General features: G+C 40.3%; 1 protein-coding gene across 2 annotated transcripts in view; it reads right to left on the reverse strand.

Moving 5' to 3' along the window:
• Positions 1-16,682, reverse strand: part of LOC117526077 (phosphoribosyl pyrophosphate synthase-associated protein 1-like) — a 42,816-nt gene that overhangs the window by 14,638 nt on the left and 11,496 nt on the right. For both annotated transcript variants that reach the window (XM_034188090.1, XM_034188089.1), the window contains exons 3-7: positions 16,607-16,673; positions 8,279-8,451; positions 3,638-3,753; positions 3,360-3,415; positions 2,315-2,460 (exon numbers count right to left, since the gene is read on the reverse strand). In XM_034188090.1, the coding sequence (XP_034043981.1) occupies positions 2,315-2,460; positions 3,360-3,415; positions 3,638-3,753; positions 8,279-8,451; positions 16,607-16,673 (558 nt within the window). The remainder of the gene's footprint in view (positions 1-2,314; positions 2,461-3,359; positions 3,416-3,637; positions 3,754-8,278; positions 8,452-16,606; positions 16,674-16,682) is intronic.

The following is a 16,682-nucleotide window of genomic DNA, read 5'->3' on the forward strand; positions in this document are numbered from 1 at the left end:
ATCCAAGGAGTCAGATGCTTCTCTAGCAATGTGCACAGTTCTGAAACTACAAAACTTTTATGTCAGTTTAAATAATGTAATATCATACAAAACCATTGGGCTTGCTGGTGATTTTTCCACAGTTTTGGCAGCTTGATAGAAACTGAAGGCAGGTGTCAGGTCCATCATGGTGCCTCTCATATTTTCTTTGATTTGTGTGGACTGAAATAAATGATGCATATTTCATCGTTCTGACTGTGTGATCCTCAGTGATATCGAAATAATTTATGACTGAAAATAAAATGTGAATTGTTCTTAACAGTGAGTTTTGTTGTTCAGCAAAAGAATGTGGTTCTTCAGGATAATATCAGGATCTCCAAGACTGATGCCAGCCAATATTTTTTTGAAATCCTGGGGAAAAAATAAAATAAAAAATTGCTGCAGTGAGGCCTGCAACCTTCTGATATTGCGCACACATCTCTGCATGTTGCTGTTGGACTGACTCAAATCCCCAACCCCGCATAAATAAATAAATATATATATATATATATATTTTTCAGGCCAGAATTTTCTTTTTCCAAAATAGAATTTTTTCAGGTTTGAGAGGTCACTCACATTTTTGAGGTGCAAAAATGCTGATATGACTCAAGAAAAAATTTTTTCAAATAGAGTTGTAACTTTGTTGAACAGCCTCCTTCATCGTGTGGTAAATGCACCAAGTGTTATTACTTTAAAGAAATACTATGATTATTTTTACAGTGTTTGATTTTTTTAATGTGATTGACGATTTTATTATGGAGTTGATATATTTTACTGTGCTATTTTCCAGTTTTATGCTGTTATATTTATGAGTTTTACAAAGATGCTTTTTTTAAATGATGTGTGCTTTAATTGGATTTTTATACACGTTTTATGAATAATTACACGCACGTTTAATGAATAAAAACATGCAGAAACCGTTCTTTACAAGTGTATCTAGTGTTATTGCTGGCAGATGACCAGAAGTAAATTACCCCAACTCTCGCGGCTGAGTGGCTGAAATCTCGAGATCGCAAGCTCACAAACAGAACTCAATGGAACGAGATCATGAGTTGGAATTCCATCTCACTACTTCTATGCTGAGACTGAAATGAATGATGATAAAAGGTGATAGCATGTCATATCACTGCAATGCTCTGGCACGCCGTACACAGCAGGTACATTTTAATTGAAAAAGGGTGGGCCTTAACTCACACCCAGCACACGCTGGCCTGTTCGGATTGTAATTAAAGTGCAAACTAGCCAGCCGCTACTACGTAGTAAGTGTAGTGTGACACTTGCTACCTGACCTGAGTACCACGTGAACTGAAAATTAAGGACTCCAGTGAGTGGGTCGTGATTTAATATATAAGACTCAGGGTTCTTGCCAGCACAGTTGATGATTTGGATCCCTTACGCTGTTTTTCTGTTTTGTTTTTTTCTTTTTTAAAGGACATGTCACATATTATTTAATGTCCGATTTAGCAACACAAAGTTGCCCTCAAAATGCAGGAAATATTGTTTTAAAGGGTTATAAATTAAAAAAAATTTTTCAGGGGGATGCCCCTGGACCCCCCTACAATACTCGCACCTGCAACGCTCATCATGCGGCTATGGCCCACTTACTTCCCCCTATGCTGTGAAAAAATCCTGGTGAGAACCTTGAGGCTGACTGTGCGTGTGTTTACACATGTACGCTTTCAACCTAAGGGCCACAGTGACCTCCCCTTTGTGCTCACAGTCACCATAGCAAATTTGGTGTCGACTGCTTAATTACTGTGGCTGTGCATAGTAGCAAACACAGACACACACACACATGGTCAGCTTTATATATTAGATCATCTATATTGGAAATTTGGACAAATTGTAATCATAATAGCCTGTGATTTTATTTATTTATTTTATTTTTGTGGTTGGTGGGTGACTGACAGGCTCATCCATCCAGGGTGGGTCCAACTGCCTCCATGACACCGGGACTGGTTACAACCCTTGTCATTGTTTCTGTGTAGGCTCTCAGTTGTCCAGGTGGTTTCCATAGTAGAGTAGGTTGAATCTTCGACTGGACTGGGTTGCTTGACACGAGGACGTTTCGCTTCAAATCGCAGAAGCTTCTCTACTAACCCTTGTCATTACTCATCTTCAGTGTGTCATTATTGTTGTCATAACTGAAGAAAAAGACTGCAACTATAAGAGTAAATCACCCATTCTAATTTTCTACAACCAGCTAACAAAAGTGACACTGAGCAAAAAAAAAGAAAAAAAAATGGACAGGGAGTAGAGACAGAGATATGCATTAATGTGCATGGTGTTGTCTTACACGGTAGCTCCAGACCAGTGTGTTCTGCAGCAGCACGGGACCACGGAGGAGAAGTTAGACCATCACTCGTGTCGTACTCTGATTGTTGTGCCTGTCCATGAATGACAGCAAGTCCGAGCCGCAGCCTCTCAGCGTAGGACTGAGCTCTGACACGGACACATGCAAAGATCAAATAAATGGAAAAACACAACAAACGTTCGCAAAATTTTACTTTCAAAGTACTTTCCAGCAGCTTAATCTAAGCAAAGAAACTGGAAAAAAAAACACACAGAAAAGAGCACTGTGTAAAGTCACTTTTACACTTGGCCGAGTATTCCTGAACGGCGCCGGGGGGAAAGTCAGCACGATGCTTGTCGCACATCAGCACAAGACGGGAAAAATAAGTTAAACATGCTGGTTTTCAACTAGCTCAAAATTTCTGCAAGCAAAAGCTCGACACCCAGCAACCACATCAAATTGGTGTCAATCACCCCGAGACATCAAGAGTTTAGGAGGGAATGTATCCCAGCTTCGACAGTTAATCCTGAGGTGAGTCCAGGCAGGGCTGGAGTAAGTAGGAGTCCACGAACAATGTAAGAAAAAAAAAGTATTTCTTACATTTGTCGAGTGGTGTTCCTACTGGTGGTGACTTTCACTGACAGCTGCTTGAGGAAATCAGCTGAGCAGCTCTGAGTTGTAACTGGCTGTGTTAAGGCGAAAAACGGCACAAAACTCGGCCATGTGCAAGAGACGCTCTGGTAACAGGTACGGGTGTAATATTTAACACCGACAAATTAGAAATTGATTTTAAAGTAATGTATACGACGACAGCAATACATCTCTGAAATCATTGACTAGTGAATCAATCTAAATGTATTAGAAATCTGTAAATAGCCCAATTTTAACATCAGAAATCGGTTGGGTTATGCTGCTACTTCTGCATCTTCAAGCTCTCTTAAAAGTTCTCACAAGATTGGTCACAGGAATGGTCATTTTGCAGGGTAAAAATAAATTGTGAATGTAAGAATATAAGCACTTGTAGCTCCTGATAGTTTAAGGTGGTTACCTCTTGGCAGCTGATGGAGACGTTGCAACAATTATAGCATTCCTGTAGTCTGGGATCTGTCGGAAAGAAGGAGATTCTTTTCATGGCGGAAATATTAAGTGCTGCCAAAATAAAACTAATAAAGTTGCTTAACAGTTAAAATTATCCTTGAAATGTTTACATAAATTGCTTTTGTGTTTGTGCTGCAGGAACACTGCACTATGACCTTTTACCCCATGTGCACGTATTGTCAGGAAGCCAAAATGTGGTTCAGCATGTACAACATACAGCAGCCTCACCTCCTCCTGTATGTACTGGATGAGGAAGGGAGAAGCTCTCAGGTTGTCCATTGGGAAGGTGAAAAATCCCTGGATTTCTTTCTGGTGGAGATCCATGGTAATGATGTGCGTCAGTCCTGCAACATCGAAGTAAGACAGACCTTTGATGTGGCCTCAGACTTAACTGGAGAAGGAAACTCGTAAAGTCAGCATGTAGCTAAACCCTCCAAACATACAGAGGTTTGCAAATGTATTCAGCCCCTTGGTATTTCACACATTTTAATTTGTTTATGCTGTTTCAAATACAAAAAGTACGCCAGGATTCTCAGTATAAAAATTTCTAAAATTATCTTCATTAAAATCAAACTCAAAGTAAATCTCTGCAACTTGATATGAATTCATTAAAACTATAAAAGCCAAGATGATGGATAAGTAATGGACCCCTCTGGTAAATTACCTGCAAACCAGAGCAATCTGAGATTTTTGATGTCCCCCAATCCGGATCACCTCCATATACTAATATCTATCTGTGGTGCAAATTTGGTAAGAATTTGTGTAGTAGTTTTGACGTAATCCTGCTAACAGTAATCCTTCAAATCCTATATAAAGTGAAACTTGATCCAGAATAGGGATCTTGATCCAGATCACCTCCAAAGTTGCATGAAGTCTTCATTGGCCTAATATCTATCTGTGGTGAAACTATCGTCAAAATCTGTGCAGTAGTTTTGATGTAATCTTGCTAACAGACAGAAAAAATAAATAAATAAACAAACAAAGATGATTTTATTACGTCCTTGGCAGACGTAATAATCAGTTTTATTGCCAGTTTTATTCAGACAAGTCAGGGATGGATACATGAACATTTCCAAGTCACTGAATATGTCTTGAACTTTATTTACATCAGTTATGAACAAATACAAACAGCATGGCACTCTATGGTAAATCTGTGTGGAGTAGACAGTTCTCAAAAACTGAGTGACTGTGCAAGAAGGAGAAGAGTGAGGAAAGACACCAAGACACCCAGAAGAAGTTATAGGCTTCTGTGGCTGAGAATGGAGAAATTGTGCATCGTGCATGTTTTGCATTTTTGTATCCCCAGTTATACAGCTTCATTTTTTAAATTTAACCCCCCCACCCTGCATATATGGTAATGGTACATGCCAGATTGGCAGAACCACATATATACAATTTGTTCTTGCAAGACAGATAGTATATACAACCCCAATTCCAGTGAAGTTGGGATGTTGTGTAAAATGACATTAAATGTTCAAACTGATAAACTTTGTTGTTTTTGTTCAAATATAGGCTCATTTTGAAATGGATGACTGCAACACATTTCAAAAAAGTTGGGACGGGGCAACAAAAGACTGGGAAAGTTGATGAATGCTCAAAGAACACCTGTTTGGAAACAGGTGAGTGTCATGATTGGGCATAAAAGGAGCATCCCCAAAAGGCTCAGTAGTTCACAAGCAAAGATGGGGCGAGGATCACCACTTTGTGAACAACTGCATGAAAAAATACTCCAACAGTTTAAGAACCATGTTTCTCAACGTTCAATTGCAAGGAATTTAGGGATTCCATCATCTACAGTCCATAATATAATCAGAAGAGTTAGAGAATCTGGAGAACTTTCTACACATAAGAGGCAAGGCCAAAAACCAACACTGAATGCCTGTGACCTTTAATCCCTCAGGTGGCACTGCATTAAAAACCAACATCATTGTGTAAAGGATCTTACCGCATGGGCTCAGGAACACCAGAAAACAATTGTCAGTTAACAGTTTGTCATTACATCTACAAGTGCAAGTTAAAACTCTACCATGGAATGTGAAAGCCATACATCAGCAACATCCAGAAATGCTGCCGCCTTCTCTGGGCCCAAGCTCATTTGAAATGGACAGACGAAAAGTGGAAAAGTGTGCTGTGGTCTGATGAGTCCACGCTTCAAATTGTTTTTGGAAATCATGGACGTTGTGTTCTCAGGACAAAAGAGGAAAATGATGATCCAGATTGTTACCAGCACAAAGTTCCCCTCATGGAGGCACAGGAAGCAACCCCACACACCAGGGGGAGCACAGAGGGCAACGGCGTAGGCCCACAAAAGGGGGAACCCCAGAATCACACCACACGGGCCACGGCCCCACAAGGGAGGAGCGAGCGGCGGTGGGGACGAGGGGCCAAGCAGCCAGCAAGACCGAACCCAAAGCCAGGGCAGGGACCACCGAGGTAACAAGGGCGGGATCTGGCCCCCAGACAAGGCTCAGGACCAAAACCCCTGAGCCGGGAAACATATGACACTCCCCCAACACCCGAGACTCCCCCCAACACAGCCTGCACGACTCCCCCAAGACCCCACCCCAGCCTCTCATCTACTCCTCCCACCCCAAACACCAAACCCCAAGATCAGGAGACCACCCAAGCGAGAGCAGGCCAACACCCTCCCCCGCAGAGATCATGGTCTCCATCCCCCCAGCAGCCGTCCACCCCCCACTATCATCACACGCACAACACCGCACACCTAGGGCTGAAACGATTAGTCGAGTAACTCGAATAATTCGATTACAAAAAATATTCAAGGGAAATTCTGTGCCTCAAAGCTTCGTTTAATGTTGTAGTACATATGCCAGGCCTGTGTGTGGCGCTGCAGCGTCCGTAGAAAAGAAAGAAGAAGACTGGAGGATAACAGCTAATCAAATTAGCAACGATAGCTACCGCTTTCCAACGTGACACATAGGGTAAAATAAAGCCTTTAAGAGAAAGATGGTCCGTGCTGATCATCTGAAATAGGACTTACTGTACATTTAAAGTGAAGCAGTGTGTTTGTCTCTTTTAAAAAACACACGGTCTGCTCTACGTGGGGAGGGACTATTGACCCGGTGGCCGGCTGCTGTCTCCTCTCTGCCCAGTGTGAGGGGCTCTCAGGACCGGGCGAGTCACAGCTCTGTCCCCGGCCACTTTCTTCTGTGTTTCCCTCAGACTCACACTGTTTGACTTTTTAATTTTTGCTTTTTTGGGCAACACACAACACCTAACAAACACAGTAACTTAAATAAAATAATAATAAAAAAAAAAAAAACTGACTGCGGGGCTTGCATGTTCAACCTACAGCTGAAATGCATCTGCTGAATTGCAGAGAAAGAGGGATTAAAAAAAAAAAATCACGCAGGGACCCAGTCCATCAACCTTTATAATAATAATAAAAAACCTTAAAAATGGTTAACTTATACAAGTTGGAGAAAACAAAACAGAAAGCCACATCCCATCGCGATTTCAGCAAAATGCCAACACTTTGGCGCAGGGACATTGTGCCATTGTTTAAGGAGAGCCATGGACTATTGATGTTGTTTAAAAACGCAAAAGTACTTTTATCCGATTACTCGATTAATCGCCAGAATAATCGATAGAATACTCGATTAGTAAAATAATCGAAAGCTGCAGCCCTACGTACCCCCCCCCCCCCCAACATCCCGCGGCACCCTGGGCCCTACAAGCCCCAGAGTAGGGCCCCAAGACCACAGCAGAACAGGACAGACCTCGGCAGGCTGCTAAATGTGAAACGGACCGTAAGATCACACAGCAGGCGATCTGAATGCCACACATGTTCTACCAGACATGCATGTCCAACAGAACACGTGTGTCCAGCATGCGTGTCCTTTGAGCGGCATGCCGCAGGACTATCACAATATGACAAGCCAACAGTGCCACAATTACACCACTTTCAGTCACGTATCACCAAAAATACACCATAGCAAACGCCGTTTGTCAGTTATTATGGCGCTTTTGTTGCCGTAATAAAAGACAATGAAAACTTCCTCTTCCAAACACTGTCTAATTTCTGTTTTTTAAATACATTTATCTCCTTGTTGATTTTAGGCATTTTACGCTCCTGTTATAAGACAGTGATTGTAGCAGAGTGGTAAAATTTCCATCTGTTAATCACAACTTTTGTAAATTGCAGGTTTGAATCCTGCAAGTGGCATTTATTTTTTTATTTAAACAGGGTTATTTGGCAGTAGGGTTCTGTATTGCGTCCCCTTTTATTTATTATGTCTATCAACCCAGTGATTTTAACGAATTATACAGTTGGTTTTATTTTAGTGTTCTCCATATCACAGGTGCAATGTGGTTCCACACGTTCCAGCTGCTCACACTTTGTTCCATCGCAGCGAGATCGTTCATGCCTGCCCGACCCTGTGTCCCGCCCGACGTCGGCTCAGTGTTCGCAAATTCAGACTGTTTCGCTGTGATTCACCCTGATTTCTACTTATTTGTGCTGTGTGTGAAGGGGCCCTAAATAAAGTTCAAGACATATTCAGTGACTTGGAAATGTTCATTCCCTGTCTGAAGAAAACTGGCAATAAAATGTATTATTTATTTATTTAAGTATTATACCAAAAGGCCCATTACTTATGCAATTTTTAACTAATTTATATCAAGTTGTAGAGATGTACTTTCAGTTTGAGTTTAAGGAAGATAATTTTAGAAATTTTTAAATTGAGAAGTCTGATTTACCTTTTGTACGTGAAATGGCACAAACAAATTAAAATGTGTGAAATACCAAGGGGCTGAATACTTTTGCAAGCCAATGTACAGTGTGCACCAAAATGCTGCTGTGATGTGTGATTTTGGAAAACAAGTTTAAGTACAATGACAGAGACCTACCTGCTTTAGCTAACATAGAAGCTAGCAGCTTGCAGACAATGGAGCCTCTCTTCCTCATCTTGCACTGCCTGCTGTACGGGAAGTAGGGAATGACCCCGATGATGTTGTTGGCACAGGACATCTTCAGGGCATAAGCCATCACCAGCAGCTCCATGATGGCAGTGTTGACATCTCTGAACAATGACAGAAATTAAAATAAAGTGAAAACAAGACACAATATGACTGCAGAGAAAGACATCAGCGATGAGCTAATACCAACAAGAATGATGATTCTCACTGGATGTTCAACAAGTAGAAGATCTGACCAAGGTGGTAAACGATCTTCTGCTTGCAATGGATTGCGATACCACTACGGTTCTGTTATTGTTAGATCTTGGCGCAGTATTTGATATGGTGGATCACCATATTCTACTTAATAGGCTGGAGAATCATGTTGTGATTACTGGGAATGCCCTTGCATGGTTGACATCATACCTAACCAGTCATTCTCACTGTGTTTAGTACAACAACACTACCTATAACCTTGGTGACATGAAATATGGGGTTCCACAGGGGTGCGTCTTATGCCCCCTGCTGTTTTCTATTTATATAGCACCCCTTGGGCACATATTGCAGCATTTTGGGATTATCTTTCATTGTTATGCTGATGATACTCAGTTGTATATGCCAATAACTGCTGGTAATCTCATACACATCAAATCTTTAGAGGATTTCCTTGCATCAGTACAAAGCTGGATGTCCAGCAATTTCTTACTTTTAAACTCAGACAAGACTGAACTGATGGTCCTTGGTCCAGACAGACATCTACATCAGTTTGATCAGCTAAGCTAACCTAGGCTCATGTGTCATACATCACAATGACAAAGTGAGGAACCTTGAAGTGATTCTTGATCCCACGTTTCCCTTTGACCTACACATTAGAGATATTACAAGGACTGCTTTTTTTCCACTTGCAAAATATAGCGAAGATTTGTCCCATCCCCTCTATGTCTGATGCAGAGACCCTGCTTCATGCATTTGTCTCTTCTAGACTGAACTACTGCAATTTTATTTTCTGGTCTCCCGCAGTCCAGCATTAGGGGTCTCCATTTAGTTTAAAATGCTACTGCCAGACTCTTGACAGGAAGTAGAAAGCTTGACCACATTACACTCATTTTGGCATCTCTTAACTGGCTTCCTGTCTCTGTGAGGTCGGATGTTAAAGTTCTGCTATTAACATATAAAATTATTCAGAGACTAGCACCTCCCTACGTAGCTGACCTAATTAAACCCAACATACCAGCCTGGGCTCTGCATTCTCAGGGTGCAGGACTACTTTGTGTCCCTGAGGTGAATAAAAAGTCTGCGGGCCACAGAGCATTTCTTATCGTGCACCTGTTGTGTGGAATGATCTCCCTATGGAGATAAAACAGTATGATTCTGTAGAGACATTCAAGTTTATTCTCCTTTTCGTATGGCTTGCACATTGGCATAACATGGAACAATGCGTCCTAACCTTTTAAATTTATTTTATTAGTAATGGAACAGGTCTTGGCCTCAACTGTATCTAAATTCTGGGTCTGTTAGTGAAGCTTAGGGCTAGCGGCTGGTGACCACCTTAGTATTTTCTCAGTTTTTTACTGCTGATGAATTATACACAGGTGTAGTTTTTCCAGGAGACTGATTCTGCTCTTTTCTGTCGGAGGTACGGATAGTGGGACAGCTACTGAAGACAGGGTGTCGTACTGATAGACTGCACGCTGCAGTCTGCATTTGGAACAGGCCCACTGCATGAGGACTGCTGGATGACCCCTGCCGTGGCATAACTGCTTGCGTGGACTTCTTATCAAATACATATTGTTTTGTTATTATGTCATTTTTTTTTCATATTTTCTGTTTCTTCACCTTTGTAAAATATTGTAAAAACCTTGTAACTGTTAGAATGGCCTAAGCAGTGGGTCACCCCTGTGAGTCTGGTCTGCTTGAGCTTTCTTCCTCAGTATCATCAGAGGGAGTTTTTCCTGACCACTGTCACCTGTGTGCTTGCTCTAGGGGTTGATAACATTAGACCTTGCTTGTGTGGAGCACCTTGAGGCAGCTTTGTTGTGATTTGGCAGAATTTAAATTAAATAAATTGAATTGAAGATAAAATTGTGCAGTAGATAACTGAAGCAATCCTGCAAATGGTAACAGAAACAACAAATACTCTTTTGAAAAAAAAAAAAAGAGATTGGCCACTTGAATTTTCAATAGGTAGCCATTACACAGGGGTCAAAATTAAAAGATGCTCCCATCATATTGAAAACTATACCACATTATTTGTCTTATTGTAAAGATTCCAAAAAGGTATAGTTTGGACTATCTATGACTGAATGTTATGAAGTTATGGGGCAAATACAGCAAGAAGTGTGGCAATTTTGGTAAAAAGTGGTGCAAATTATTGGTTGAGCTAATGGGATTAATAAATGGAATACTTTTGACTGTGTTGAATGTTTGGTCTACAAAGTAAAGGTCAAACAATGTCGACATCCATATGTCACCCTGCGTGATAACTAAGCATGACACATGGTGCAAACTATTCTATATTATAATAGCCAAGCGGCCTCTGTGTGCATATATGTGCATGGCTTCAATCACAGTGAAACTGGGGAGAGCTGATATTTGCTGTTTTATATACTTTTGTATTTTGTGTCAAGGATGAATGCTGCAAAGACAGAAAGTTGATAGGACAAATATTTTTTGAGAAATAAGCTATTTTAACTAACCAGTAAACAATGGACATTGCGCTGCAGTGCACCATGGGAGTTCGGGGTTTTGGTGTTTTAAATGTTGTTATTGTGGTTCATGTTAGTTTAACAGTTTTGTTAGTGTTACTGATTTATTGTGTTTTTGTAGTTTAATTGGTTTAGTGAGTTTAGTTAAGTGCCATGTTGCTGTTTCCATGAGCGACTTGAGTGTCATGGTCCCGGTACCATAAGTGAAAAGTGTAGTGCCTTTGATGTCTTCCACCACCGTCTATGTTTGTGTCAAATTAAAAGCACCTGCTTACAGCAGAATGCAGAAAAGACAAACAGAACTGTGTGCGCGTGCAATTTTGCGCACGCACAAACCGGGGAGAACAGAAATTTGTTGTTTGGTATGCTTATGAATACTGGGTCAAGGATGAATGGCACCAAAAGGGAATGTTGATAGGACTCACACGGCATTCCAGCAGGGGGCAGTAAATCATCTATATATTAAAAGCATGAGTGCGTTTGTGCTTTTGCTTAGTATGTTCAATGTAAGCACATAATATACTGTAATTCTAAAGCCATTAATAATACATGGATGACACAAGAAAGCGAAAACACTTATTTCCATTGTGGCCCATTTAAAAATCAAATGACAAAATAAAAGTAAAAATATAATAATAATAATGTGTATATGATGCAGCCGATCTGCTCTGTGTCAGCCTGATCCCATCAGATTCAGAAGCTAAGCAGTGCAGGGCCTGGTTAGTACTTGGATGGGAGACCTCTTGGGAACACGAGTGGCTGTGTATGTTTCTCCAGGCCATGCTGGAGTTGCGTCAGGAAGGGCATCCGGCGTAAAACTTGTGCCAAATGCCAATGCGGATCTGGCCATATCCGCTGTGGTGACCACAAACAAAATGGGAGAAGCTGAATGGATGACAACAACAACAATAGTGTGTATATGATAACAACAAACTAAACAATTTATAAATACATTAATACAGTGAATTAACATTAAAATGATGTAATTAACAGGAAATAATAGGGTTGAGTTCTTCTAAAAACGGTTGCGGTTTCAGGTCGAAGGTTCTAAAAAGCATTCTGGACTCACACACTATTCCAATTCATTATAAAAACTATGCACAATTTATTACCACCCTTGAAAAATGTCAGCTACCTATTTTAGAAACACTACCCAATCTAGAGACCGCAGATCCCCACAGGCAAAACTCTAGTTCCTTTTTTAAACCCTATTAAACCTATTAACTAATTTACATCACTTTTTACCAAAATTAGGGCAATTTTAACTTTGACCCCTGTACAAACTGAAATTGACCTTTGTCAACATTCTTGCTGTTTTACCGTATAACTCCATAACATTCAGTCACAGTTCATCCAAACTATGCCTTTTTGGAATCTTTATGATCAGGCAAATAATGTGGTACAGTTTTCAATATGATTGGAGCATCTTTTAATTTGCATCTTTAAATTTAATTCAATTAATCTTTTAAATCAAATCAATTTTATTTATATAGCGCCAAATCACAACAAACAGTTGCCCCAAGGCACTTTATATTGTAAGGCAAAAGCCATACAATAATTACAGAAAAACCCCAACGGTCAAAACTACCCCCTGTGAGCAAGTACTTGGCGACAGTGGGAAGGAAAAACTCCCTTTTAACAGGAAGAAACCTCCAGCAGAACCAGGCTCAGGGAGGGGCAGTCTTCTGCTGGGACTGGTTGGGGCTGAGGGGAGAGAATCAGGAAAAAGACATGCTGTGGAAGAGAGCAGAGGTCAATTACTAATGATTAAATGCAGAGTGGTGCATACAGAGCAAAAAGAGAAATAAATACTCAGTGCATCATGGGAACCCCCCAGCAGTCTAAGTCTATAGCAGCATAACTAAGGGATGGTTCAGGGTCACCTGATCCAGCCCTAACTATAAGCTTTAGCAAAAAGGAAAGTTTTAAGCCTAATCTTAAAAGTAGAGAGAGTGTCTGTCTCCCTAATCCGAATTGGGAGCTGGTTCCACAGGAGAGGAGCCTGAAAGCTGAAGGCTCTGCCTCCCATTCTACTCTTAAAAACCCTAGGAACTACAAGTAAGCCTGCAGTCAGAGCAAAGTGCTCTATTGGGGTGATATGGTACTATGCGGTTCCTAAGATAAGATGGGACCTGATTATTCAAAACCTTATAAGTAAGAAGAAGAATTCTATTCTATTCTATTCTATTCTAGAATTAACAGGAAGCCAATGAAGAGAGGCCAATATGGGTGAAATATGCTCTCTCCTTCTAGTCCCCGTCAGTACTCTAGCTGCAGCGTTTTGAATTAACTGAAGGCTTTTCAGGGAACTTTTAGGACAACCTGATAATAATGAATTACAATAGTCCAGCCTAGAGGAAATAAATGCATGAATTAGTTTTTCAGCATCACTCTGAGACAAGACCTTTCTAATTTTAGAGATATTGCGCAAATGCAAAAACGCAGTCCTACATATTTGCTTAATATGCGCAATGAAGGACATATCCTGATAAAAAATGACTCCAAGATTTCTCACAATATTACTAGAGGTCAGGGTAATGCCATCCAGAGTAAGGATCTGGTTAGACACCATGTTTCTAAGATTTGTGGGGCCAAGTACAATAACTTCAGTTTTATCTGAATTTAAAAGCAGGAAATTAGAGGTCATCCATGTCTTTATGTCTGTAAGACATTCCTGCAGTTTAACTAATTGGTGTGTGTCCTCTGGTTTCATGGATAGATAAAGCTGGGTATCATCTGCGTAACAATGAAAATTTAAGCAATGCTTTCTAATAATACTGCCTAAGGAAAGCATGTATAAAGTGAATAAAATTGGTCCTAGCACTGAACCTTGTGGAACTCCATAATTAATCTTAGTCTGTGAAGAAGACTCCCCATTTACATGAACAAATTGTAATCTATTAGATAAATATGATTTTAAGGTGCAGCCTCACCTGGCTGCCTACTGAAAATTCAAGTAGCCAATGTTTTGTTTTGTTTTTTTCAATTTAGTAATGTCTAAGGAGTATTTGTGCCAAATTCGGTGCTTCTATCACCAATTGCAGGATTCCTCTGTAAATATTCTGTTATCTGCTGCACTACAAGTTAATAAATTACATTTGACATATGTGGAGTTCAAGACAGCATGTGTCCCAGAGTTGAGCATTTTTTTCAAATCACTGTCTTGTAAAGGATTTCTTTACAGATATAGTCACCCCCGCCCCTCAGCAAAAAAATAAATAAAAATCTAAGAACCATTGTGAAAGTCACCATGAAATAAAGGAAGAAACTGTGACTTTTTCAGATTCTGTACCACTCATTCATGAAAGAGATTCATGTTTGTTTTGTGCACTGCATCCGTCAAACCCTCAAAAACATGTTGCTTTTTGGACAATCTTCATATCCAGTTGACCAATCGACATTCTGTCCAATCATCTATGTGTGCACCATATGTTTGTGTCATTCTTACAAATAACCACCTGAATCCCCCTAATGGAGCCGTCCTTCCCACCTGTACCGGCCACATCTGCCTCTGCACTCAGCAACACATCCATGTGATTTAAAAACAGATCTTTAATCCTTCAAGTCTAAAGTGAATTTTACAAACAATGACTGGTATTTTTTCAGTCAATTTTGGGACTATAAAGTGAGGTAGGCTGTGAGCTAACAGGAGACAAAACATTTAACCTTGACAGTTTGTTGAAAGCAGGGTTTAGTGGTTAGCACTGTTGCCTCACGGCAAGAGGGTCATGGGATCGATTCCCACCTGTGACCTTTCTGTGTGGAGTTTGTATGTTCTCCCCGTCTTTGTGTGGGTTCCCTCCAGGTGCTCTGGCTTCCTCCCACATCCAAAGACACACAGGTTAGCTGGATTTTAAACTTTAAATTGTCCGTAGGTGTGCGTGCGGGTATGTTTGTTTGTCTATATGTGGCCCTGCAACAGACTGGCGTCCTGTCCACGGTGTACCCTGCCTCATGCCACATGACTGCTGGGATAGGATCCAGTCCCCCCCCAAGACCTTTAACTGGAGTAAGCGGTTGAAGATGAGTGAGTGAGTGAGCACAGACTGCATTCATAACTGAATGTTAGATCTTTTTGATTCAAGACTAATCTATCACGGTGATATGACGAAAGGAAGACTGTGTTCACAACTGCATTGCATCACTGATCAGTGATGTTTTTAAAAACAGACATAAAAACATGAATTATTTCTGTTGTCATATCACTGTGATAGATTTGTCTTAAATGAATGAATGAATGAACTGAATTTAATCTGCAAAAAACACACAGAAAAAAAGAAAAAATAATCCTCAAGAAAAACATGTTTACAAAAAAAACAGCGCTTGAAAAAGAGTAGGAAGATGTAAACACTTGCATATATTAAAATAATATATTAAAATAAATAATAAAAATGCTCCAACGTTCAGTTATGATAGCAGTGTCTGGAGAGGAAGGTAAACTTCACGATGAAGCTAGCATAGGAAGCTAATGTGTAAATTAATCCAGGTGATCAGCAGTAATGTTTATAAAGACAGAGTTACTTCTGGAGTTATTTCTGTCACAGTGATCACCCCCACACATACTGAACGAAAACAGGGGAAGCAAAGCCTTTGACAAAGAAGATAAATGACTATTTTGGACTACTTTAACAAATCTTTCAGTTATTCCACCGCAAACATAGAGAAGTCAGGAGACGCCATTGCTGTTTGCCTGCTTACCTTCCCAGAATGCATTAGGCACAACAAATATGGCAGTATCCACAACCAAGTCCATGGAAGCTTCAATCACTGTACAGCATTTTGTGTTGATGCTGGGCTACAAGATGTGTTTAAATTTGATGTGCAGCTGCAGAGTCAAATTATTTATTTTAAACACAAACATTATATTTGGATTACATAACAGAAAACAAGATGCTACTCTAAGCCATGTTGCATTAGCCTACATTGCTAATGTAAGAGAATAACTTTAAGAGAATTTTCACATGACTTGAAAGTCATTCAACTTCAAACAGATCGGATCTGTGTCTTTCAGGTGTGAGGTTGTACTTTGGAATGAAATGGCTTTTGTTTTGTACAAAAATACTACTCCTTGGTAAATAAGTCCCTTTGGCTTTTCTCTTGTTTCACCCGGGGGTCACCACAGCATGTTGATTTGGCACAGGTTTTACACTGGATGGCCTTCCTGACGCTACTCCATATTACATGGAGAATGGACACCACCCCTGTACTCCTGGAATTACTACAGACTGTTCATCTGCTTCAAATGCAAAGTACTCCGACTCTTTTCAAGTTAACAAGCCGAAGAACAACTGTCCGTCTGGTACAAACAAACCAATCAGAATCACCAAAACATATGCAGATGGTGCCAAATTTGTCACATGCCCACAATTGTCAAATGAGCCAAAGAAAACTACAAAGATGGCTGCAGCCATATGCAAAGGCAAAAGAAAATATTGATCACTAATAATGTGAAGTGATGCTTCGGTTTTACAGAAAATAAAATTGGGATGGCCAAAATACTGAATACACAGGATTATCAGGAAAGCTTTCATCACTGCAGAATCCCTGGGATCTGGAAAACATCTCTCCGCCTCACCTGGGAATGGTCTGAATGATAAATATGTCCTGTCCACGCACCGACTCTTTCAAATCCACTTTTGTTTCTAATGATA

The sequence above is a fragment of the Thalassophryne amazonica genome, chromosome 15, assembly GCF_902500255.1.
Source record: "Thalassophryne amazonica chromosome 15, fThaAma1.1, whole genome shotgun sequence".
Taxonomy (NCBI): Eukaryota; Metazoa; Chordata; class Actinopteri; order Batrachoidiformes; family Batrachoididae; genus Thalassophryne; species Thalassophryne amazonica.